General features: G+C 38.9%; 1 protein-coding gene across 1 annotated transcript; it reads left to right on the forward strand.

Annotated features, from left to right (window-relative positions):
* Nucleotides 1-1,918: 1,918 nt before the first annotated feature.
* Nucleotides 1,919-26,064, forward strand: saga (S-antigen; retina and pineal gland (arrestin) a). The gene is made up of 13 exons (XM_079379756.1): nucleotides 1,919-2,050; nucleotides 2,342-2,402; nucleotides 9,738-9,798; nucleotides 9,928-9,972; nucleotides 10,078-10,277; nucleotides 18,788-18,847; nucleotides 18,999-19,066; nucleotides 19,232-19,367; nucleotides 19,553-19,637; nucleotides 22,760-22,832; nucleotides 22,923-23,060; nucleotides 23,187-23,264; nucleotides 23,363-26,064. The coding sequence occupies exons 2-13, from the start codon at nucleotides 2,355-2,357 to the stop codon at nucleotides 23,379-23,381; spliced, it is 1,011 nt and encodes a 336-aa protein (XP_079235882.1). The 5' UTR covers nucleotides 1,919-2,050; nucleotides 2,342-2,354; the 3' UTR covers nucleotides 23,382-26,064.
* Nucleotides 26,065-27,703: the final 1,639 nt, after the last annotated feature.

Below are 27,703 nucleotides of genomic sequence, written 5' to 3' on the forward strand. Positions count from 1 at the left end.
TGGCTTCCCCTTGGCTCCTTCCACCTTCCACTCCCCCATGGACTTATTTTGTTCTGTGTTTGGTTTGCCCTCTCTCCTGCTCCACTCCCTCCTCCAGAGCTCCCGCCCTCCCTCCTCAGTTTCAACTTTTTTATGGTGCGAGGACGCACCTGCCCGGGAGGGAGTGATCTGTCACATGTCTATATGTTGTATTTCTGTTTTGACCTAGTTTTTGCCTGTCTAGTTTAGTTCATCGTCATCACCTGTTGTTTATTAATTATCCCATTAGCCCCTGTGTTCTTAAGTCCTGAGTTCTCCCCAGTCCTTTGCCAGTTATTATTTGATGTTACGTGTATTGAGACTACCCTGAGTTATTCCCTTCAATTCGTGTGGATTATAATATTAAAAGACTTTATTTTTGGATTCCCTTCTCTCCGTGGAGTTTGTTCTACCTGAAACCATAACACACAAAGTGGGATCAGGGATTTTTTAATCTTTTAATATTCAAAACTAAATTAGCACGAGAAATATTTAATGTTAAAGAAAGTCACTTTAGTGTTGTAGTCAAGACCACCTAATCCGAGACCAGGTCAAGACTAAGGGTGCTTTCTCACCTGCCTCATTTAGTTCGGTTGAATCGCACTAGAGTTCGTTTTCCCTCTTGGTGCGGTTTTTTTGGGCAGGTGAGAAACAGGCAATCGCACTCGGGTGCGCACCAAAAGCGGACCAAACAAGCGTACCGAGACCTCCTTGAAGAGGTGCTTTCAAACGAACCCTGGAGCGGTTTGTTTGTGGTGAGAACGCAATCCGACCTTAAACAGACCCAACCGCAAAAAGAACTGCGCATTTTTGGACTAAACCAGCTGCCGTAGTCAGCTGCGCTGTGCATTATAGGATGAGGAAGTGTTTGTTGACAGTTTGCAGTTTAGCATGGCAGGTCGCGGACAAACTTGGGGTTGAGAGGAGGTGCGGAGCTTCAAAATAGCAGTGTGCTGTTTGCTGCACTTTACTCCTGTCTTTGTTTACTTCCGGGAGCACCGTTGGAACAAGACCAAGTACAAATGCGGTTGAGACTGAGACAAGACCAAGACCATCAAAAAATGGTCTTAAGACCGGTCTCGAGTACTACAACACTAGTAAACTGCATGCTATAATGAACATTCAAATACAGTTTATATGTGCATATTCAGATTGTTTGCTTCAAACATTGTTTGCACTTGGTTTCATGAGCATACGTGCACAATGACTATGGCTGTAAATAATCCCGAATGAGATAACAATTACTTCATGTCTTTCATGGTGATAATCCCTACTCAGCTTCCTTACACTGCTGACCCTGACAGTCTGGGATTATAATTGAAGCACTATCAGTGATTAATACGCCTGAGAATCTTCTCCTTTGATTAAATCTCTATGCATGTATTAACGGGATCCATTTATTCATGCTATTCATGCTAACATGAGTTTTTTTTTTATGATAAACTATCCTGCCCAATTGTATGTAAGTATATTATACTGTTATTAAGACTTTTAATTTTATTGTTTATTTGATTGATTATGCTGATTATTTATTAGTTCTCCAGTTACAATGTGCAAATGCAATTGTTTTATAAACTCAACTATAATTCTATTTTTGACTGTGATTTTGCTACACATGCTAAAATTTTCACCCTATAAATCTCAACCAATATCTTAATTTATCTGGATTCTTTAATAAACATGACTTGTTTAGTCACAAACCCCACTACATAGACCTCAGTTTTCGGCACGTGACTTGATTCTGACAAAAGTGCTGCTCCTCATGTCCAAAGTGTCAGTGCCTAGTAATCTCCCCCAGTGCTGACCAAGGGAACCAACCCAATCCGCTCAGGCAGGTATAGCACCTGCATTAAGCATTGCTAGGTATCTGTTTGTATCCATCTGTCTATTTAGGAAAGCTGGAGAACGGGTGAAGGGGATTTTAGATTAGTTGGGCAATACACATCCTGGGTACAAATACCAGCTCCTCCCTACTGCTCTTTCTATCCTCAAGCTTCAGACCTCACAAATTATTCGAAATCATCACTACCAGGTATGAAATTTAAAAATGAGTGTAGAATTTAAAGGATCCACTGGTGGGTGTTATTTGGGAGATAGGGTATAACAATTAGTGATTTAGATTTTATGTCACCGTTATGTATATTGGAAAGTCTTGATTAAGACTGCAGATTTACTAGATGATATATAAAGAAAATTATTGTAAAGTATAGCTTAAAGGACTTTTTATAAAATCCAGTGACTAACGTGTATTGATTGTTCAAGTTAGGTTTATATTACAAAATGGTATTACATTAATCTTTGCTTTTTTATTATTCTGTTCAAGTTTCTAAACAACTATGAGCCCAAAACATATCATCTTCAAGAAAATATCCAAGGACAAGTCGGTAAGTTAAAATAACTACACTAACTATATAAATATATTAGTAATTTTTCTTTCTTCAAATGGTCATTGAAACAAGGACCTTAAATATTCATAATCAACATTAGGAAAATCAACTAATTACTAGCTGTTTTATTTTCTGTTCATTTTCTGTAAAGTTTTTGCAAACCTGTTAGCAAATTTGAGTTATGCGTTTATACCCTGATTTGTATGATATAATGATTTTAAACCAATAAAAATTAAATATAATTGAATAGACCAAATTTGAAAAGTAGATTTCAAAAGAAAGAGAACCTTAGAACCTTTGTTGGTTTGCAGTTTAATAAACTACAAAAAAAGATTAAAGGGGGGAAAAAAAATTGTTTGTTTAATTTTTATTATAGTAACATGAATAATAAGCTTTTACAAATTAGTTTAAGTGATAATTTGTAAATAATTTGAGAAAATGAAAAGAATTTATTCAGTTGTCTTTCTTCTGCAGGAAAGGTCCAAATGTTCAATCTTGGTTGTCACAATTTGTGCTGTCAAAATATTAATCGTGATTAATCGCATCCAAAATAAAGGTTTTTGTTTGCATAATATATGTGTGTGTACTGTATATATTTATTTTGTATATATAAATACACGCACACATGCATGTATATATTTAAGAAAAATATGTTATGTTTTTATATTAAATATATTTATATGTAAACATATGTAAATATTTTGTGTGTATTTATGTATAAATCATAAATATACACAGTACACATGCATATATTATGCAAACAAAAACTTTTATTTTGGATGTGATTAATCGCGATTAATTGTTTGACAGCACTGATTTAAAGGAATGTTAAATTGGTCAAGCGAGCATGTTTGAGCTTCCATTACTTTCGTTATATAACCATATTTGCTGTGCTCCATGTATGTGTGATGATCAATGTTTAAGGGGAATAAAACCTTAAATTAAAACGTGACCGTGTCTCTACAGAAGACTTGTATGAACTCCTTGATTCATATGGATTTATTGTACGATATTTTTATGATTTTTTTTCTACTGAAGCGTTAAAGTTTTATCTGAATATACTTACAATGAGAGGACAGAAATCTCTCAGGTTTCATTAAAAATATCCTCATCAAAGATGAACGAAAGTGTTATTGGCGTAGACCAACACGAGGGTAGGAAAATGATGACACAATTTTCATTTTTGATTGAACTAATAATTTCAAGGGAGTTAACAAAGGATGCATCCAATGGACACGAGAAGCATTGATGTGTTCTTGTCTTTTCATATCGTTCTTAATGTCCTCACAGAACTCTTTATAACATGTAAGCTAAACTTTATGAAAGCTCCAACTTTCATCTTGTAATTCTCACAATTCCAACATGGCACGAACACACCGTTATTTTGTCATTTCTGAATCATTTGTGATCCTGAGTGGTGCATTCTCCAGACTCACTCAAATTTTTTTTTGGCAAGTTCCTAATTTCATAATTTCCTTAAATAGTATGAACTAATAAACGTAATTTGATAATTCAAAATACGGTAGTATGAACGTAATTTCCTTAAATAATATGAACTCTAAAATAACATTCTGATGAAAAAAAATTGTGGCAGTGACATACAGGTGTGCCTTAATGTAGGGTGTTCCATATGGTCACAAATGAGACCGTAATGCCCAGCACCAGTCCTGATAGAGTGCTCTGCCCTTCAGTAGGACATATGATGCTCGTTTTCGGGTGTAAACAAGTTTATCATCAAAGATGGCATTGGTTCCTATGCTAATTCAACAGTTTGAGTCAATCATTTAGCATGAAATATTAATTAGACAAGAAGACACTAGAATTGGTTAACCCGTTTAATCCCAAATTTTTCACAGACATGAAAATATCCAAATGATGTGTCATCATTAGTAAAATTAGTAAAATTTTATTGGAAAATTTGTTTTATTTGGTGGACGAGGAGACACCACCCCTCACAATGTAGAGCGCTTTGAGTGCTTAGAAAAGCAGAAAAGCGCTATATAAATGTAATGAATTATTATTATTATTATTATTATTAGGATTATTTTTTATTTTTTTTAAGTTTTGGAAAAGTGTGTGAAAAATTGTGTTTTATGGTTGGTCACAATTGTGACTGGTGGGATAATGTGTATACTTAATTAACATATTTCTGCAGTCATAAAAAATTGTTATATATCTTTGCCCAGCTATTTTAAACTCTTTGATCACATTCTACCCAGACAGCAACATAGTTTTGGCCCAGATCCGGATTTCACATGGGCCAGATGAGGGCCGGATCTGGGCTGACACTGCTTGCTGTCTGGGTAGAGTTAATATTATGCATAAAAAACCTTATACAACATTGATAGGAGCACGGAGATAAAAGACAAAAAAATACATCAACGTATTTCAAAATTTGAAAAATATAACATCACATTTTTATATTAGTGCTACCAGTATTATAACATCAATTTTGTAAATTTTTTGTAACATTTTAATTTTTAATTTAGTGCAATATTTTGTCATTTCAACATTTTATTGCAATTTTCATTAGCAACTGCATTTATATTGTATACTTAAATTCACTGTTATCCCACCGACCGTCAACACGTTTACTCATTCTATGACCACACTTAACAAAACTGAATATAGGTGAATTCATATATTAATACTAGACACCTTAAAGATAATGTGTACCAAAAATCTTTGTCATATGTTTATGTTAACATACTTTACTAGCCTTTTGTTTTTGGAGCTTTGATGCAGTCATCAGGCTTGTTCGAGATGAACTACACTAGCCTGCCACTGGCTGGCGAGAGTAGCCGCTTGCAGTCGGGGCGGAATTAAAAGTGGAGACGTCAAGTCGGACACTTTCTGCTCCCGTTAGTGACGCTCGCATGGTGTTTGCATTCTCTTATCACAGATAAAGTGAATTAAATGCATTATATGTGAAATACACAGAAACGTTTTTAAGAGCAACAGAAACACTTTTTATATACTGCTTAATACAGCGCCATCTGTTCAAGAATAAAGTTCAGCATAAACATATAGGCTACTAAATACCAATAAAGTGTGGGTATATATGCTTTTATCATTGTTTTTGATAAAAATGACTCAAGATAACAGTGCGACTACACTAAAAAAAGCTTTACTGTTATTAAAACACAGATTTGAGAGCATTATTGGAATTGAATTGTTAGAATAAACACACCTCGTGCTTGTCATCACAGAATCTGACCAATGAGAATAAAGTGTGTCGTCATCAAGGCTCTCTCAGACGATTTTAAGCAACTGCAGCGCCGATCAAAGTCGGACAAATCTAACCAGAATGCATTGCTTTTGTCAGGCGGCAGCCGATCTTTGCGGCGCCGCATGAAGTTTAACAAGCCTATTTAATTGAAACCATTTATTTTTTCCAAATTTGCAGGAAGTGCACTAAAACATCAGTCAGTACGGTTTTTATTGCTTTATAAATGAAAACCTTTTTTCAGTCACTATTGTTCCCGGTGGGATTAAACGGGTTAATAGACTTAGCTTTGATACAAGGATTTGACTCTTTTAAACCCGAGACACACTGCACGATTTTAGCAATTCTATAAGATCATTGCATATCACACTGTATGACATGGATCTAATAAACATGGGTAGCCTACGACATGCATGTAGGCTGCACGATGTTGATGCCTATTGACTCGTAGACTATGACGCACGTTACTATAGAAGAATAAAACGTCATTAGTATTCATTAGTGCACAATTTTTAGGTGTCCCAGATAAAAGATTGGCATCGTGAAACAATCGCGGCAATTGTGATCGTAGCTCCTAATCGCGCTGTGTCATACAGTGAGAGAGGTTCAAAGATGGCCATTGTTACGGTCTTGCGACCAAAGATAGCCTACGATCATTTCTGAAAGTATCAGAAAAATAACATGATCATCACACAGTGTGTTTGCTGCTATGATCCACATTTACTGACCAATCAATAAAAATGTGACATGAAATCAACGCGACATGGCGCTAAAACATGAAACATTCTCCATGACCACGACGACACCAGTTGCACTGCCCAAAGGATGGCCCTGCATGTGTGTATGATAATGTCATGGTGATGATACTTTCTTAGATATTCTTTTGGTTAGAAAATTTTATGTGGGTGTCTGATTTATTCTAAATGGCCAAAAGATAATAGGGGACAGAGGGAACACACAAGTATGAAAACTACACCCAAGATGGACCACCTAATGGTTATAAAAAAAAAAAAAACTACTGCATTGTTCAATAACCTGTCTGCACTCCTCACTCACAATGTTCTTTTATTACTGCTGTTTTGCACATTTTCTGTCATTTTGCACATTCCCTTGCACATTTCTACCTCCGGAGACCATTAAGGTCATTGGCCATATATAAACATATGCTACTCACATACCTCTCTTTATAATGCACCTTCTGTTTATATTTCCTTGCAACCTAAGTTGTATGTACAGTCATTTGCACTGAGCTAGTCTCTCCCAATCTACCTCATAACTTGTGTAACCGGTTCTACTTCGCCTCGCTCCGAGCGGGATTCGAACCGAGGTCTCCGGCGCGGGAGGCGGGCGCTCTAACGAGGAGGCTAAAGGCCACGGCCCCTGGCGTCAGTCGCTAGAGCGCCACTTCTTTGAAATCAAGGGAGTGAGGTTTACACGCACCAGCACACTTGCCTGCGTCTGTTACACTCACCCCCCTAAACCTCACTCCCGTCCGGGTCAACGGCACCAATGTAACCGGTTCTACTTCGCCTCGCTCCGAGCGGGATTCGAACTGAGGTCTCCGGCGCGGGAGGCGGGCGCTCTTTGAAATCAAGGGAGTGAGGTTTACACGCACCAGCACACTTGCCTGCGTCTGTTACACTTGCACTATATGGCATAAAAACTTAATGTATATACACATTTTTATATCTATTTATATACTTTGTTATTTGCATTTCTGGTTAGATGCTAACTGCATTTCATTGGCTCTGTACTTGTACTCTGCACAGTGACAATAAAGTTGAATCTTATCTAATCTAATCTAATCTTGTTAAAAGCAGGGCTAGAAATGGGGGGGGGGGGGCGGAGTCCAGGGAGTGAATTTCGAGGGGGGACGGAGTTTCATTTCCAACTGCTTAGGTTTATTTGGAAATTAAAGTGATTTCTATATTTTATCCATTTAAAAGACTACGAAAGCGATCCCAGTTCTGCACATAAACCTAGCGCAAGATATTTGTGTCTATGGTTCGCAGCACAATGCAGTCTTTTGTGATTGGCCATAATACCTGCAGACTGCAGCCAATGGAACTGCTTCTCTATCGTGCACGTGCTGGTCCTCACTGCACAGATCGTGAAAGCAGACTGCAGTTTGTCATTCATTATAACAAACAAAGAGTAGAGACGATGTAAATAATAGATTCATTATGCAGTGTGGAGAGCCTCATCAATTCAAATCAAATCACTTTTATTGTAACATCACCACAGCTCATGCGCATTGGTGAGTGAAATTCTTGAGAGCGTGCTCCAGAGAGTGCAGAAACAATTTACATATAGACATTACCATTACATACTTACAGACTTATACAGATGACAATATGTAATATACATATACTCAGTACACACAGTGTACTATTAAACATACTTACAGTTATCAATACACATTATACACCATATGTACACATTCTACATTATGTACACATATATACACACAATAATATGTGAAGATGCAGCAGATTATACATAAACTGGAGACGCAAATGTCATGGATGTGCATTGGATGGTATCCACTGGTAGCAGATAGATTGTTGTATTAGTGCAGTTTGTACTGGTAGTCCAGTTTGAACTGTATTGGAATTAAAGTGCAGTGCGTGGCATACCGTAAGGTGGGAATATGCTGTAGGGTGTATTAGTTCTGACTGTTCATTAGACTGATAGCCTGAGGAAAAAAGCTATCCCTCAGTCGGCTAGTGCGGGATCGGATGCTGCAGAGATGTCTTCCTGAGGGCAGCAGAGAGAGCAGTCTGTGGGAAGGGTGGCTGGATTCACTGATGATCCTCTGAGCTTTCCTTATACACCGCCTGGTGTAGATGTCCTGGAGGGAGGGAAGCTCACCTCCAACAATGTGACGGGCAGTTCGCATGACCCTTTGCAGAGCTTTGCGGTTGCCAGCAGTGCTGTTTCCAAACCAGGGGGTGATGCAGCTGGTCAGGATGCTCTCCACAGTGCAGGTGTAGAATTTTCTGAGGATGTTGGGGCTCATTCCAAACTTTTTCAACCGTCTCAGGAAGAAGAGGCATTGATGTGTCTTCTTCAGCACTGCATCTGTATGAGCAGACCACGTGAGAGGTGGTCTCAGTGTTGTGAACGCCGAGGAACTTAAAGCTGTTTACCTGCTCCACAGGTGTCATGTCGATTGTGATGGGTGTGTGTTCTCTGCTCTGTCTCCTGAAATCCACCACCAGCTCCTACATTGGCTTGAGGGGGAATGTAAACAGCTGTGATTATGATCCCTGTAAATTCCCTCGGTAGCCAGAATGGTCGACACAGAAGCATATGAAATTCCAAACAAACGCCCCCACCTCTGCTTTTCCCTGTGAGCTCTTTCGTTCTGTCCGAGCGGTGCACGGAGACCCCCGTAAGCTCGATGGCTGAGTCTGGAAGCACTGCAGACATCCAGGTTTCTGTGAGGCAAGTAACGCAGCAGTCCCTTGTTTCCCGTTGGTATGAGATGCGTGCCCGCAGTTCACAGAATTTATTGTCCAGTGACTGAAAGTTAGCCAACAAAATGGTTGGGAGAGGAGGTCGGAGGGGACGGCGTCTGAGTCTGACAAGGATGCCGGCTCTCTTCCCCCTTTGCCGGCGGCGTTTCGTCGGTCGCGATCAAGCAGCCCAGACAAAGAGCTCTGATGCAGTGTCTGTAAACAAGGCGCCGGCGTTCAATAACTCAAAAGTCCAGTGCCATCTTGGAGACAAAATGGAAGTTTGTGAGATTGCGATGAACTAAGACGAGTGACAGCTTTTTAATGATTATAAATGGAGTTTGCAAATGTGAAATTGAACTTACAACAGTTTTATACAGAAGTTAATATTAAGTGACTTACATGTTAGGAGCACTGTTGTCTGATTGTGCTCTATTTCGTCAAAGAAAATAGTTGTCACAGCTGATCCTGCACATGTCCAAGCAAATAATTCGATTAAACTAAAAAATTAAACTAAATTTTGGCTATTTGTCTGGATATATTAGAGCGACTTGAAAACACACACACACACACACACACAACAGAATGAATGCTTTTTCTCTTTTAGTTTCATCAAGTAATATACTGTATGTTGTGTTTTTAAATCAGGTGGGTGTTTATATGGGGAAGAGAGACTTTGTTGACCGTGTTGACTCGGTGGATCCAGTGGGTATGTGAGAGAATAGGCATTATTGTATTAACCTGCCTGTGATTTTAAGCACTTACTGTATCAAGTTTTCTTAAAACTTTTATTACTGTTTACTTTTTTAATATTATTGTGTTTTTCTTTTTCCATCAGATGGTGTCCTTCTCATTGACCCTGAACAGCTTCAGGGGAAAAAAGGTCAATAAATTCACTGAAAGTTTAAGTACTGAACAGGCAACAAATCAGATACATCTGATTACATACATGTATAACAGTGAGATTTGTGATTCTGTCGCCCTCTAGCATATGTCACTTTATCCTGCACGTTCAGATATGGAGGTGATGACATGGATGTCCTGGGCATCGCATTCAGGCGAGAGATCTACATATTCACCCGGCAGATCTACCCCCCACTGCAGGACAAAGAGCAGGGCATTCTCACCAAGGTGCAAGATAAACTACTGCGTAAACTGGGTGTCAATGCCTATCCATTTTTCTTTGAAGTAAGTATCTTCAAGTGGCTTAATTCATATTTAGACCCTTTCATTACAAAGAAAATGGTACCTTGATATTGAATCGCCTTATTCATGTACTATGGCATTTACATGTAATTTACATGCTTTCAAAACCACGTACTGTTTAAAATCCATCTTAGTACCATTATATTTTTTTGTTTGCATTCAGTACAAATTACTTCCGTCAATTTGCCAAACCACGTGAATGCCCTAGATGGATGGCCAACCAGTCCATAGCAGGCTCACACACAAAGCCAAATACACATTTACACTCTTACTCAGACCTATATGGCAATGTAGTGTCTCCAATTCATCTATTCTGTATGTCAGCTAATTTTTTATTGTGGGGGGAAAAACCTGGACAAAACCAATTCCAACATAGTAAGAACATACCAACCCCACAAAGAAAAGCCTCATGACTCAGCCAGGACTAAAACCAGGGGCACCTTCTTGCTGTGAGGCGACAGTGCCACCCTGATAATGAAATCATTTGAAATAGTTTTTGTGTGTGCATTTGTGCTCTTTTTTATTGATATTAGGGGTGTAACATTACACATATTTTCAGAATGGGTTTTCCACTATGGGTTTTTCAGTTCACACTTGTATACCGAACAAATACAGTGAACTTAATTTGAAAAAAACTCCTAGATTTATTTATCTTCATTTCAATATTGATTCTTAAATTCCACTGATTTTTTTTTATCTACAAGTGCATCTCCAAAAATTTGAATATCGTGAAAAAGTTAATTGTTTGTGTAACTTATTTCAAAAAGTGAAACTTTCATATATTCTAGATTCATTACATGTAAAGTGAAACATTTCAAAAGTTTTTTGTTTTAATTTAGAGCTTACAACTTATGAAAGTCAAACATCCAGTATCTTAAAATACTAGAATATTTTCTAAGATCAATCAAAACAAACATTTGCAAAACAGAAAAGTTAAAGTTATTTAAAGTTTGTTCATTTATGCACTCAATACTTGGTCAGGGATCCTTTAGCACAAATGACAGCATCAGTGAGGTGGAGGAGTGAGGAGTATTGTCTTAATCGTATTAAAATCGGACTATTGATGTCCATGTAAACGTAGTCACTTACTACATCAATACCCAATACATCACTGCAATTCATGTTATGTTAGAATTAAAGAACAATAAACATAATACATATTACCGTTGCACTTATCTGTACATAGTAAATGCAGTTATTTTTAAGCGGTTGTTGACATCCTATCTAAAACGTGATTTAGCCAAAAAAAAAAAACAATAACGTTACCACTAATCGAGCCGTCTGTGCCAGGCTGAGGAGAAAGGTATTGTAATAATGTAAATTATGTGGGAAAATAATGTGTTTTTCGAACCACCAAGCATGAGAGCATTTTCTAGTACACCCCCAAAACAAAATCAAGACTTTGTAAAAGAGCATATATGACCCCTTTAATGGTATGTTTTTTGTTTGTTGTTGTCTCATACTTTTAGATACGCTGTTATTTGTAAATGCTACTGCTTATTTTAGCTTTTAATATATGGTTTATGCTGATTAAAGCTTTAAAGGTGATATATCATGAAAATCTGACTTTTCCAGGTTTTAAGTGCTATAATAAATGATCTGTGGGGAATTTTGAGCTGAAACTTCATAGACACATTCTGGGGACACCTGAGACTTATATTACATATTGTAAAAAGGGGCATAATATGTCTCTTTTAATTCAGCACAGCAACCGCATGCACGTCCATGTTTAACGCTTCTCATAGAAAAATATCTGTCTGTCTATACACATAAAGTGTACAATTGGAACACAGCTTATTGGAGCTGACGAGCTGATGATCAGGTGAGTGACAGAGAGAGAGAGAGAGAGAGAGAGATGCAGAGCGGGGGGACAAAAGGAACAAGATTAAGAACCGCTGCTTTAGAACATTGATTTTGAAACTTGTGAATCCATTGGAATCGTTAGAAGACTTCATATATGAATAGATTTTTTCGTGCACCCCTAGATTTGAAGGCATGGCAACAACTCTTCCTCTTCTCTAAAGCAGCATGGCATGGCCCCGCCCCTTTTGTTGCATGTTCCCGGGGGCGGGGTTTATCAGGGTTTGTGATGTCACAAACCCGGGAAGTAACCGGGAATTGTAAGTGTATTTATTTCTTGTCTCATTCGTGTTGCAGTTGTCGTTGCTAGGAAACGCTTGTTTTGTTTACTGTGTTGAGACGTGCTGAAGTTGCGTTTGGTCTCATACTCTATCACATACCTTGTCAGTGTTGTGCGCTTGCTTAGCCCTTTGTTGTGATAAACAGTATAAAGTGTGTTCAAGCGCTAACAAAAGACAAAGAAATACACTTTGAGAGAAGCAGTCAATCAGCAGAAGTTAAAAGCAGATCGTAAGTGTATATATTTCTTGTCTCGTAAGTGTATATATAGTGTTTAGCACAGTTGTCATTGCTAGGAAACGCTAGTTTTGTTTACTGTGTTGAGACATGCTGAAGTTGCGTTTGGTCTCGTACTTTATCGCATACCTTCCTAGATAGCAATTTTTCTCTGGCCCAGCTCCGGCCCACACAACCAGCTTATGCTTGGCCCACATACCGCAATGAATTACAGTCCTAGTGTGAACCAGGTCTGGATTCCAGACAAGGGCCACACATGGGCCATAACTGGTAAGTTAATTACCCATAACTGGCCCTGAATTGAGCCAGATCAAAATTGGAACCAAAACACAACCTCAAGTAAACCATATCGACACCAGTCTTTAAGCAGAAAGCCCAAAACTGATCCACACCTGAGCCTGATCCACATGTGAAATAAACCTGGCACCCAAAATATGGGCATAAAAGGGCCATGACAGATCCATATCTCAGCCACCTGTATGACCATAGCTGCCCCTATTCTGGTCCTATATGCTGGACCAGATGGGTTCCACATGTCAGCCTCAACAAAACCATAACCAAGCCACTTGATACACACCCCTCCCAGATGAATAGTCACAACAACGACACTATTCTGAACAAATATTTAATCATGTTTAGCATCAAAGCATTGACACCTGAGATTTTACAGTTGTACAAACAACTCCTCTCTAAAATGCCACTCCCCTGTCAGTTCTGCAATAAAAATAAAAACAAAGATAAAATAAGTAGAAGTTCAGTGCCATGTTTTTGTTCATGAAGTTTCACTTTAAATGTATCACTTGATCATCCATGTTTCTGGTCATCAAGTTTCATGCTTTGCCTAACGCTTGAACATCCATGTTTCTGGTCACGAACAAGATTTACTCTACCTATAACACTTGAACATCCATGTTTATGATCATTAATAAGTTTCACACTTTGCATAACACTTGAACGTCCATATTTCTGGTCAGGAATAAGATTCACTCAACATATAACACTTGAACATCCATGTTTCTAGTCATCAACGAGTTTCACTTCACATAACACTTGAGCGTCCATGTTTATGGTCAGGAACAAGTAGCACTCTTCAAATGACTCTGAAACAATCATGATTCTGTCAACAAACAAGTTGCACTCTGGACAGAGCTTTTGAACATCCATTCCTAAAGTCTGTTTTTCAGTCGTACTCTCCTCATGCACTTTGTTCTTCATCCTCTCTTTTCGGACACGATCTCTCTCTCTGGGGCCAGATACAGCCATCTTTTAATGGTGGAATCAATAGGTGTGTTCGACTTGAAGCGGCGCTGCGCAGAATGATCAGTGTATGACATCAAAGTACCGCGAGACCGTTTCGAAAGGATAAGGATCTATCTGTTCTCTTATCGCTCTCGCAGTACTTTGATGTCATACACTGATCATTCTGCGCAGCGCCACTTCAAGTCGAACACACCTATTGTCTTTTTCTGTGGCCTCATATGTCAGACGGTTATGCCTCACAGCCGCTGAAAAACACAAGCACACATGGTGTGTAATTAACTTTTGCATTAGAGGGCTGCATTGGGTTTGTGCTCCCGCGGGACCCAACGCAAATCTCGCAGGAGCAGGCGGTTTTACCTTTGCTGCAGGTGGGAGTGGGCGGTCAGAAAATTTTGCGGGAGACCTGCGTGGAACAGTGGGATTTGGCGTGTAATAGAAATGGAGTCAACACACGAAGTTGAAAAGAAAATGAAAGCGGTTGTTTACTTGACAAAAGCAAAGCAAGACAAACATCTGGAAACAATTCTCAACTGTCAATGAAAAAAAAAATGGGAAAGAGTTCAACTTAGTAAGTTGCGATAAATATGCAAAAACGTTTGTTTACAAGGAACATAAATCTGGCACCTCTGCCCTGAGGCGACATAGGCTACCTATTTTCTAAGTTCCATAAGTTTATTTATTTAATAAATTCAAGTTATTTCATATTGTGCTTTGGCTTATTTAGCCTACTTAAATTGCTTGTTAACAGTAAAACTGTTTGTTTAGTTAATCATTTGGCGTGTGTGTATCATGCAGTAGGGTATAGAGTGGGGGGAAACGTAAAAGTTTTTTTTTTCCTGTGAAACAAAAGTTAAATGTGTTCTGAAAAGTTGACATTGTTTTAGTGACAATGACATAAATTATAAACCAAGTATGAAAAATGTCCAAAGTTTTCATGTTATTAGATTAGCAAAAATTAAAGTAACGCTTTAAATTACAGCCCTCCCTCCCTCTCACGCTTGCAAATCTCAGTTAGTGAGAGAATCGTGCCAAAACTGTGAGCGCAGAGAAAAGAAAGACGGCGCTGTACATATCGGATTATTTCGGGAACTTTTTCCCTACATACACAACAAGTCATTTAGACATTTGACAGTCTGTTTTTTTACACATACAGATTGGTTTTACGTAGTCAATCCGTTTTGCAGTTCTTTAAACTGTTGTTTTCGCTTGCAAATCACTGTTCACAGGCTTGCAGTGCTTTTGACCGTATTTTGGTGAAAAAACCGTGCCAAAAGTGTAAGCGCGGAAAAATGGAAGTCATAAGAATGCAGATCATATTTATTTTGCGCTAGCATGAAGCTGCAGTTTCACAATACATGAATTACACTTACAAGTATCAGTAAAATGCTGCAAATAATTTTTTCTTGTGCTTGAAACGCGATTTACACCTTTACAAAGCTTCTCTCGCGCATGCAAATTTAATTTACGCTTACAGTCTTATGTACACTTTCACAAATCTTACCCTGCGCATGCAAATCTTTATGACATTAAAATACCTTCATATGAGAGCCCATTAACCACGTGACCGCGCGGCGGCGAGATCAAAGCGTGTCGCAACTCTGTTTATCAGTGGCTCTGCCTTGACCGTATATCTATGGCCTTGACGACGAGGAGCTTTTCAACTACAATTAAATAACGAACTTGCATGCTCAAACATGTATGGCTGTATAAATCCAATTAAGCTACTAGAGGTAGTATCAGTGGCATCCATTCAGGTTGTAGCGGTATTTGACAGTTGAGAGAGACGGCCGCTTTCCCGTGAGTGGGCGTGGTTTCAGCGCAGCGGACACGCCCACAGAGCAGGACATATGAAGCAGCCCCGCCCCCTTTTCAAATAGCCAATAGACAGCATTTATCATAGCTTGGGCTAGAGCATTGGCTCGGTAAAGCCACATTTGAAAGAGTATTACAGCCACGATCTCATCCATATTGCTATAAAATATAGGATTCGGCGTAGAATTTAAATGGGTGCAATACATTTTGTGGTCTGCGCTGACTCGCGCATATGATCTGCTCCGTGCTATCATGTCTCTGGACCGGAGCAGAGTCAGCAGACTGTGTGTGTGCGGTGCATTGGTTGGCATGACATAGCATGAAACCAGACTTCTTTTGCCCCAATATAAAGCATAATCATTCCCTATCCCCTATATATTGCACTACATGCCATTCACTGTACAGAAAATACAAATCCTGTGAACAAGTGACCGATCAAGCCGGCGCTTCAGCGTCTATTTATAGTATAGGAGGCGGCCACTTCGGATTCTAGAGAGTATTTGATTGGTCAGAAGATTTGATGAGAAGCTGAAGTATGAGGTGACGTAAAAAAAATTATTGATCCTTTTTGGTGGAAGTGATGAACTGCAAGATATGAATGCTTATATCTTCTAAATGCGAATTTTGCCACTGTTTTGGAGCACACTGGCTTATAGATAACCTTAAGACTAACATATTGATACTAACACCCAAAAAACAATTTTTATTTGACAGGGACTTTAATTCAAATTATTAAATGGATGCCACCTTATTGGGACAATAAAGCCCTCTCTACCCTAACCCTACCCGCTACTTTATTTTCAACTTTTAAATTATTTCCTTCATTTTTATTGAAAATAAATGCCTTTCCGATGTGATATGAGATTTGTAAAGGGAGAAAAAAAAGTTTGGCAAAAGGCGTATTCAAACTCAGTCGATTGCGTCAAAAATGACTGCAGCACGTGCTTTACCATTTACACCACTGGAGCTCTTTTTAACTGGCTCTTTTGTAGTGTTGACTAGCCCAATCACACATTGGTGGGCGAAGTTAGTGTAAATAGCCTCTGCAAACAAAGCGGCCTATTTGCACAGTGTAAATAGACACTCCGAAAAAGACAAAACTGAAGGAGAAGGTGTGTCCAAACTTTTGATTGGTAGTGTGTGTGTGTGTATATATATATATATATATATATATATATATATATATATACAGTGCCCTCCATAAGTATTGGAACAGTAAAGACAAAATTGCTTCTGTGGAGTCAAGACATTTGCAAATATGATTAAAAGATGAATATGAGACAAAACTACAGAATGTCACATTTTATTATTAGCTGTTTCTACAAATATATGTTTTACCAAATAAAAAGAACAGCACTTTTGGAGTTCATGCCACTCATTGATGTGGGCATAAGTATTTGGACAGTTGAACATAAGGCAGATATAAAAGATTAAAAGCTATTATTTAGTTGCAAATCCCTTGCGCACAATCACAGCAGTGAGTCTGTGACCCATAGACATCACCAGACTCTTGGTCTCATCCTTTGAAATACTTTTCCCAGCCTTTAATGCAGCCAATTCCAATTGTTGCATGTTTTGGGGAGGTTCTGCCTTTACTCTCCTCTTCAGCTGGTGAAATTCATGTTCAGTCGGATTTAAATCTGGAGATTGACTTGGGCAATCTAAGACTTTCCATTTATTTGCCCCTATAAATTCCTTGACTGAACTGGCAGGGTGTTTTGGGTCATTGTCCTGATGCAATATGAAGCACTTCCCAATGAATCTGGTGGCATTTTCTTGAATATTGGTAGGCAAGATGGTTTGTACCCTTCCAAATTCATTCTGCTACTGTCATCATAAATTAAGTCATCAGTAAAGTTGAGAGGGTCTGTTCCAGAGGCAGCCATGCATGCCCATGCCATGACACCACCTCCACCATGCTTTACAGATGAGGCTGTATGCTTGGGATCATTGGCAGTTCCCTTTTTTTCTCCACATTTTTGCTTTTCCACTTAGATAAAGGTTCATCTTTGTCTCATCGGTCCATAAACACAGTTCCAAAACTCTTCTGGCTCACCTTTGTGCTTTTTGCAAATTCTAATCTTGCCTTTCTATATTTTGGTGCTGGTCAGAGGTTTGCATCTTGCTGTGTAGCATCTGTAATTCTGTGTCAAAGTCGCCTGAGGACAGTAGATTGTCAGAGCATCAGCCCAGCTTTCTGGAAGTTGTTGGTGATTTTACAGACACGTCTTTTAGGGTTCATTTTCACATCTTGTATGATTTGTCTGTCATCAACTACTGTTTTTTTCTCAACCGATCAGGTAGTTGTTGGTTGCTGGTGTCACTGGTGGTTTCCAAACTCTTGATTTCTCCATGCCCTTTGTTTTTGCTATAGCTCTAATTGACTTCCTCTTTTCTTTTAGCATCCAAATTGCTTGCTTTTCTCTCAAAGTCAGCTCCCTCATCTTCATCCTGGTTTGTGTGTGTCATCATTGAATGCAAAATTCAGAATACAGAAGTAATGGATATAACTGATACAGCACATTCCCTGCTTTTAATATCTGAAGAATTAATGCAACAGGGTACAGCTGATCACCTAGAAAGACCTGTGAGGCAACTGTTCCAACATCACATCAGATAGGGAGATGAAACTTTAAAAGTGCTGAACTTCTTAGCTGGTAAAACATCTACAGTATGTGTTGAATCACCCAATAATAAAATGTAACATTGTGTAGTTTTGTCTCATATTCATCTTTTAATCATATTTGTAAATATCTTGACTCCACAGCCAACAGAGCAATTTTGTCTTTACTGTTCCAATACTTTTGGAGGGCACTGTATATATATATATATATATATATATATATATATTTTTTTTTTTTTTTTTTTATGAGAAGCTGAAGTATGAGGTACACAATATAAATGTATTTTTATATATATATATATATAATATATATTTATTTATTTACTTATATGTACTGTATGTATAATATACATTTATTAATTTTATTTGGTCTGTTATTGGACCTGGTGATAAAGAGCATTTCTCAATTCTTTTTCTTCAGTTCCCTGACAACTTGCCCTGTTCAGTAGGACTACAGCCAGCCCCAAAGGATGTTGGAAAGGTATCCATTAACATTAAACCATTCTTCTAAGCTGTGAACCCATTTTTCTACCTAATTTTGATATACAGTAGTTGTTTCTTTTGTATGTGCATGATATATAGTGTCTTTGAAGTATCTATTTTTTCACAGAACTGTCTAATGTTTTTCACAGCACTGTGCTGTTGAGTTTGAGGTGAAAGCTTTCTCTGCTGAAAGCCAGGATGCCAAAGTTCGCAAACGGTTAGTCCAAGCTGTTCTTATTCTCTATACAGGGGGAAACTTGCCCCTGTATAGATAATTATCCTACCATTATCCTAATTCCTTCATGTAGTCTATGGAGCAATGTAGACCATTTTGGGGTATTTCAACAATGACATATGTCATCTTTTCCTCTTCCACAATCAGGAGCTCAGTACGTTTGATGATTCGTAAGGTCCAGTATGGTCCAGAGAATCTAGGACCAGCTCCCTGTGTGGAGACCACTCGTGACTTTCTCATGTCTGATAAACCATTGCATATGGAGGCAAGCTTACAGAAGCAGGTGGGTTTTAAGCAGACCACTAGTCAAGCATGCATGTATCATGATTTGTGTCTTTCTTTGGTGTTATTAGCAATGTTTCATGTTGTTTTTTTAAATGAAAAATGTTTATTGGAATATAATAAATCAATGTGGAATATTACACGCACCATAATTTTTATTAAATTGCAAAGAATTTTCTCTTGTAGACTTACTATCATGGGGAACCAATCAGTGTAAGGGTCAAAATTAGTAATGACTCCAACAAAAATGTGAGGAACATCATAATTTCTGGTAAGATCAGGTTTGAAAGCATTGATGATCGAAATAAGAATCAATTAGATTGATCAGTTACATCGATTAGAAATAAGAATTAAGAAACAAGAAAGAAGAGTGGTCATAAATAAGGTTCCCTATCGAAAGGGAACTCCCGTTGCGTCGACTGCTAATGGGGAAACTCCTGTTTACTCTTTTACCGAAGCCAGATTGGTTAACGTTTGTGTACTGCACAAACCAATGGTGCTTGAGCCCGCCTAAGCACCATTTCATCAGAATCCCCTGCACGATGCAGATGGGCACGAAGAGTGTGCCGCATGTCTGGGCGTCGCACTCGCTCTAGCTTTGTGTACTCACTGCGAGGATATGAACCTTGCTCGAAACTATGTCCTTGATGGCATCTGACGCTGACGAGTGGGAGTGTTCCGGCGAAGAGCCCGAAGCTCCCCCTCCATCGCAGTCTGTGCAGCCTACCGTGGACTCAGAGCTGATCCTTCATGCCAGAGGTCCACGAGGAGCTCACGAAAACCTGGCGAGCCCCTTGTCGGCGCGTGTAAATCCTTCCACTTCAGCAGCTCTCACCACCGTTGATGGCGCTGAGGAAAAAAGGATATTGCAAGCTCCCCCCTTTCGAGGAGGCGGTGACTGCACATCTGCTTCCGCCGACGAGTCGTGGGCTGAAGACAGCAACGCATCCTTCAAAGCCCTGCAGAATGACGTCATCACTCGCCAACAAAGCCTATGCAGCGGCTGGCCAGGCCGGTTCTGCCCTGCATGCTATGTCCGTACTCCAAGTATTTCAGGCCAAACTTCTCCATGATTTGGACGAGTCCACATACAATAAAGAGCAAATTTCCTCTCCCTACACTCACACATGTCAGTTCGGCGACGAACTGTCATTAACACTAGAACCGCCATGGGGTTAATTTTACCCGTGGCTGTTTTTCAGATCTATTTTTCAGATTTTCAACAAAACATTCAAGTCTCCCTGTCATTGACTTTTACTAAAATTATGAAATTTACAATCCAATGTTGTTAAAAATTTATTAGATAAAACCAGATAAAAAAACGGAGCATTTATACCTATAAGCGCCGCACAGGTCAAATTTACTCGCTATATAATGCATGCATTTTCGCGCTGTTATATTCTTGCCGCTTATGTTTTAACATTGTAGATTTCTAGGCCACGCCTTTCACTCACTGATTTAGCGGTTATCAGTTTCATAAATAAAGTAAAAATGACTAAAAGAAGGCGGTTTATGGAAGGTAAGTATTAGAAACACTAAATGCCATGAGTGATGGAGAGTCTGATGGTTATGCGTCCAACTAAACTCCCAATGGGAGTCGCCAATACCATTTTAGAGGCTAGAGCTCAATCCACACGATGTCTCTATGCTCTTAAGTGGTCAGCCTTCAGCGGCTGGTGTTCAGCACGTAACCAGAATCCGGTTTCATGTGACGTGTCCCGCATGCTTATTTTTCTACAAGAGTTACTGGACAAGGGGCATACCCCGTCTACGCTTAAGGTCTATGTGGCAGCTATCGCGGCAAATCATTCTCCCAAGGCAGGCCAGACTATTGGTAGAAATGAGTTGATGGTTAAGTTCCTTAGAGGCGCTCGGCAGTTGAATCCTCCTCGCCCTAAGACTGTGCAGACCTGGGACTTATCTATAGGGCTATCAAGGGCTATCCTTTTGAGCCACTTCAAACTGCCGGCTTAAGGGTCATGACACTCAAAACTGCTCTACTCTTGGCCCTTGCGTCTGTCAAGCGAGTGGGTGACTTGCAAGCCCTATCTATCAGTGCTTCCTGTCTGGAGTTCGGACCCAATGACTGTAAGGTCATTCTCCGGCCGCGCAGCGGCTATGTACCAAAGGTACTCACAACTCCGTTCAGAGCCCAGGTTATCTCACTTCTGGCACTCCCCGCATCAGACGGTGAGCAGGGACCTAACTTGCTATGCCCAGTCCAGGCAATGCGAGTGTACTTTGAGCATTCTAAGTCTTTTAGACAGTCCGAACAGCTCTTTGTGTGCTTTGGAGGCCACTCTAGGGGGCTGCCGGTCACAAAGCAAAGGCTATCCCATTGGATAGTAGAGGCTATCGCCTTGGCCTACACCTCTGCAGGCATACAGTGCCCTATAGGTGTGAGAGCTCACTCCACGAGAGCAATGGCCTCTTCCTGGGCGTGGGCCAACGGAATCTCTATTGGGGAGGTTTGTGCGACCGCCGGATGATTGTTGCCGTCAACCTTTATTAGATTCTACACTTTGGACGTCCTTGCCCTGCAAGCACGGGTGTTATCAGCTTAGTACTCTTTTCTCCCTTCGGGTGGACGAGGCTTATGATAAGCAGACCCTAGTTGCTTCTCGGGTCTCTTATAGCTTGGACTCATGGGGCCCACTCTGAGTGTGCCTGAGCTGAGCTTGCGGAGCAGGCTTAGTTCTGCTTCTGCTTATAGCACGGCACTACTGGATACGCTCCCCATTAGCAGTCGTCAATTAAATTTGACGATGCAACGGGAGTTCCCTTTCAATAGGGAACGCTCCGGTTACTCACGTAACCTCGGTTCCCTGAGATAAGGGAACGAGCGTTGCGTAACTGGCCGTGCTATAGCTGCACGCAAATCGATGGCTGTCGCTTCAGTCGTTGATTCTGATGAAATGGCACTTTGGCCTGACTTGTATAGCCAATCGGCTCCCCCCACCCCCCTTAGGCGGGCTCAAGCGCCATTGGTTTGTGCAGTACACAAACGTTAACCAATCTGGCTTCAGTAAAAGAGTAAACAGGAGTTTCCCCATTAGCAGTCGTCAATGAAATTTGACGACGCAATGCTCGTTCCCTTATCTCAGGGAACCGAGGTTACGGGAGTAAGCGGAGCGTTTTCTTTTCAAGAATTTTATTGAATTAATGATATCAGCATGGTTGTTCTACTCTAATATTTTGGACCCCTACCACAATTCAAAACATGTTAGTAGAGTTGTATGTGTGTGTGACTGTGTATGTATTAATATAAATTAATAGATTATCTGCATTATCTGATTGAAATCTGAATGAACTAATTTACTGAAAAAAATGTTGGTCTGTGTGTATACACTGTCATACTTTAGATAATAACACTTGTGGATGTCTGTCTTTTAGTGGAACAAATTGCCAATGTGGTGTTGTACTGCAATGACAGTTATATGAAGGCAGTGGCCACAGAGGACTCTGGGTAATAGTTTTATTCAGACATTTTGATATAATTCAATAAAAAAATAAAAATAAAAATGTTGATCTGATTAAAGGTTGCTATTTGGTGCAGGGACTCTGTTGATTCTGGTGCCAAACTGGATAAAGTCTACACTTTGCTCCCCCTACTGGCCAATAACAGAGAAAGGCGAGGCATTGCACTGGATGGAAAATTGAAGCATGAAGACACCAATTTAGCCTCTTCAAGCATGTGAGTCCCCATGGAAAACATTGGCGTGTATATAATGAGAGCTGTTTTAGTTTACTGGGCTTTGTGTGCATTAAAGAATGTTTATATAGGCCTGCTTAATCAACAATGTCCAATGCTTTATTGCAGCATCAAAGAAGGTGTTCTGAAGGAAGTTCTGGGGATCTTGGTGTCTTACAGAATTGTCGTGAAGCTTGTTGTTGGAGGGTTAGCATCCCAAGACACAATATACTACTACACTATATAGCATAAAACCATACATGCCTAATATATACATCCTAATATTTTGTTATTCTCTTTCATAGAATTATGGGATCCAGGTGAATATTATTTCTTTAATCTTGGATTCAGAAGGCCCTGCGGTTGAAATCGTCACCACCTTTCTCCCAGTTACCGATGGCCCTGCATATCAATTAAGCTTTTTTATGTCTTATGTTTAAAATAAGGCTGTCAAGTGATTATTTTTAAAAATCTAATTAATTACCTAATGTGCCAATTAATCAATCAAATTAATCTCAAATGAATGAGATTAATGAATTAACATGCACAGCATGTGCCAATTAAAGAGTTATTATTAAAATAATAGTTATCATTGTGATAATTTATAATAAAAAAACATTGAATAGACATTACAAAAAAGTAGCTGAAATATAAGTAGTTTTAGAAATAAATATTTTAATTCAACATACAAAAATACAAATAAACAGTTTTATTTTTAAACGGTACTCTAAATATAAATAATAAGTAAGTCATTCAATCATTCATTCAATCGATTCATTCAAATGGCTGATTCATTCAGAAACAAAGCAAGTGACTGCCTTTATGAATGGTTCACCGAATCATTGATTCAGTCGATTCGTTTAAAAACGTGGATTCATTAATCAAACACTGCTGTGTATTGATCAGAGATGCACAACAGTTCTCCTAGCGCTTTATTTTCATTGGTGAAATTACTTACAATCACTAGCGTAGCCAGAAATGTTTAAGTGGGTGGGCCTATATAAAACTGGATGGGCCAAGTGTGTAGCATATGAAAACTGCATGTCAAATTGCTGACAAAAAATATAGCACAAAGGTTCATTAAACAGTACTTCTAAAGCATGCATTAACATAAGTAATTTGTTATGTTAATGTTCATTTCAAAATTTACTAATAGGACATTATTAAAATTAAACGTTGTATCTGTTAACATTTGCCTGAGCTACCCACTGCGCAATGTGACGTCGTAGTGACGTCTTTTCCATGTCATTTTGGACGTCCAATTTCCGTCCATTGATGGGGTTGTTTTGTAACGCCAGGCGACGTCTTTTTTCGACGTCTACCGCATATATCACAACTACCATAGACGTCCAAATGACGTCCAAAAAAAATAAGCCAGATTAGGTCAAATGTTGAACGTCAAAATGACGTCCAAGTTGGGTCATGGTTGGACGTCCAAATAGTGGACCTAGTTTGGACGTCGAATAGATGTCCAGAATTGGTCATGGACCGACGGACCCAATATAGACATGATCTGCACGTCTATCCGACGTCCAATGTTTAGTGGGTAAGGTTAACAAAGATGAATAAACACGGTAACAAATGTACTGCTAATCTTAGTTAATGCATTAACTAAGGTTAACTAAAGGAAGTTTATTGTAAAGCATTACCTGAAACAACGGGGCTTTGCAGATGATTTCATAATCAAGCGTCTCTGTCAGTTCACGCACATCGAGGACAGCAGAAATATGCGCAGCTGCAAATTATGCAGTTTGTTGTGGCGACCAGGATCTAGCACAATGTTCCAGCACCGGCAGGTGGTGTTACGGATTGGTGGTTGTAGATAACTAAACAAAGAGCAGGAGAACGAAGCAGCATGAACTCACATCCATTTACTAACGTTTAACTCCGACAACCAAAAAGACAGAACTGAGGACTACTAAAGGGAAGGAAACTAAGGAGCAAACAAGATGATTAATATAGAACAGGTGGGGATAATAAATGATGATTAACTTAACCAGACTAGGAAAAACCAAATAAGGACAAAACGGAAAACAGACTGAAACCAACACGTGACAGTTGGTCTGTTGGGTTTCATTTGTAGACGGTCCGGATAGACTTTTACTTTTTAAAGCATTGATCTGATTTATGTTTGCTTCACTAAGCTATTTTCAAATTTAACTTCACAAACGCGCTGCTTGCGTCGTAAACATAACATTGTGGGTGGGACTAACAGAAACGGAAGAATCATCATTTTGAAAAGCATGAAGTGGGAAAACTAAGAAACTACCTGTAATTGACCATGAAAACAAGCGTTTAATATTTTTAATAAATATGTAAAGTTACATTGAAATAAGACGTTTATTATTATCTTTTAGGAGGGATAATTTTCCAAATGTATGTTATTACATCCATTTGGAAAATGACCAACTTCTCATTGGTACGCTACTGCTTACAATGTGTCTAAAATATAATTATTCACGCCTTTACCTTTTATTCATTTTTAGGTAAAAACTTTTATGTAGGCTAATCTATTTTTGTCTTTCTACTAACCAGTGATGATTCTGAAAGAAAACAGCCAGTGTTTGTTATAGTAACATGCAACTTTCATGGTCATCTGACTGACAGAACCACACAGCGTTGCTGTTTATGTTATGGTTATTTTAGCAAATAGTTTGCTCCATAAATTCAGTTCAACAGCATTAAGTTGAAGAGGGTAAACTTGATCACTCGACTGAATCTACGCATGCATTTTAAGTGTTCTTGCTCAGTCCAAGCAATGAATGCGTCTTTGAATGATATGCTATTCTTTAACTGCTTAGGTAATGTCAATACAAATGCATCTTAATATGTACAAGTAAATCTCCATGTTATGCATAGGCTACTTTCTATCTGACCCCCCCCCCCCCCCCCCCCCCACACACACACACACACACACATCTAGTTTTGATGTCCATGGGGCCCCCCTTCAAACCCCCGTAATTCACACTCTACATCAAGGAGGAGGCAAGGGAGGCAGTGTCTGCTCAAAAAAATGAATAAGAAAATGGTCAATATTACAGAAATAAAACAATGCAAATATTACTAAATATGAATATGATATAAATATATAGTTCAGTCATGAAACTCTAGATGGTGCAGGCTGTTAACATAACTGATGATATTCAGAGAGTTACACGACTTGGCACAAGTTGATTGGTTCATGCTGCATATGCAGCCAATGAGCTTACTGCCTTGCATTTACAGTATATGGCTGGCTAGCATTCACTTGAGATTCTTGCAGCATGCTTTCAGAGTTTCTCTGAAAACCTCCACCTTCCCCAGCTCCACCTGTATAGATCTGATACGGGTTATTTTATATGCTATTTGTGCAGCAGCAGTATGTCTTAAATATTCATGGCACCGTATCACCATATGCATTTTCAGTAGCAAGTTCCTGTACTTGCTTGCAGCAGCAGCAATAATCTACAACTACAGCAATAACCAACAGCAGCAGCAGCAGCATAGCAGATCTATTCCTCCAAGACCAAATACTTTAACATTGTCATATCCATCACCATGCTAAAATCTTCCGAGAGTTGTCATGATTGAAATATGAAAAATATGAATTAAAAGTATAAAAGTCACAAATTTTTATAAAGTAACACTGTCCAACAGCGACACACACAGGTAAAGTTCCAGCTTCAGCCCATTGGTTTACAACAGAGACCCCATAGCATGCAATGGGTTTAGTGGGCGGGGGGAGGTAATTGAGAATGAATGGGGGACAGTCACGTGAGAGGAGGCAATGCCTCCATCTCGATATGGGTTTACTGTGGGGGTAATTGAGAATGAATGGGGAAAAGTCACATGAGATCCCATCACGATATGATTGGATATGACTGGTTATGTTCAGCTGTGATTGGTTCATGCGATAAATCATACTCTTGCATTCATGCGCGTTCCGCATTCGCGAGTCAGTCTAAAAATTGTGTTAATGTTAAAATATAGTTAAAAGTTAATTATTAAAAAGAATGGCTAAACATAAGTTCACAAATAAAATATATTGCTTAAATAGTTATTGCCTTGAGTTATTATTTTGGAATAAATGTAAAATGCCTAAATGCATGATGAGATTCATACATGGCTTTAATAAATAGAATTTTCATTACACTGTTAATGTAAAAAAAAAAAAAAAAAAAATTCTGATAGTGTAAGTAATGTTTATTTAACTAAGAAAATGTGACTAGGACATGAATTTATATTTGATTAAAAAATAATCAGAATTTTAATTTCAAAACATTTCAGAACACCACCGCATAGCACTGGTATGAGTCTCATACAAAAAGTCTGAGACCAATTTGAAAGTCTGAGTTTTAAAACCTAGTTTAAATCTAATAAATATATTCTTGCTATAGCCTCAGACTTTTGGACTCAACTATAGCATATAATCCCTTTATATATGCTTTGTTTATGTATATGTTTTTACATATCAGTGAAGTTGGGGTGGAGCTCCCTTTCCAGCTTATGCACCCGAAGCCTGACACAGGTATTATATACCTTATACCTATTATATACATATATATCTGTCTATTAAATATTTTCTGGTTCACATACAATTTTGTATAAACTCTTTTAAAATGTTTCCTTTTTAATGCCACTTGAAGTGAAAGAAAGGTCAGTCCGCA

The sequence above is a fragment of the Barbus barbus genome (assembly GCF_936440315.1).
Source record: "Barbus barbus genome assembly, chromosome: 26".
Lineage (NCBI taxonomy): Eukaryota > Metazoa > Chordata > Actinopteri > Cypriniformes > Cyprinidae > Barbus > Barbus barbus.

Bases quoted from the DNA above. Each gene is read 5' to 3' on its own strand.
- saga (XM_079379756.1), top strand. From the start codon at position 2,355: ATGAGCCCAAAACATATCATCTTCAAGAAAATATCCAAGGACAAGTCG. The intron at 9,799-9,927 runs GTATGTGAGAGA...TTTTTCCATCAG, and splicing joins TGACTCGGTGGATCCAGTGG to ATGGTGTCCTTCTCATTGAC. The intron at 22,833-22,922 runs GTAATAGTTTTA...TATTTGGTGCAG, and splicing joins GTGGCCACAGAGGACTCTGG to GGACTCTGTTGATTCTGGTG.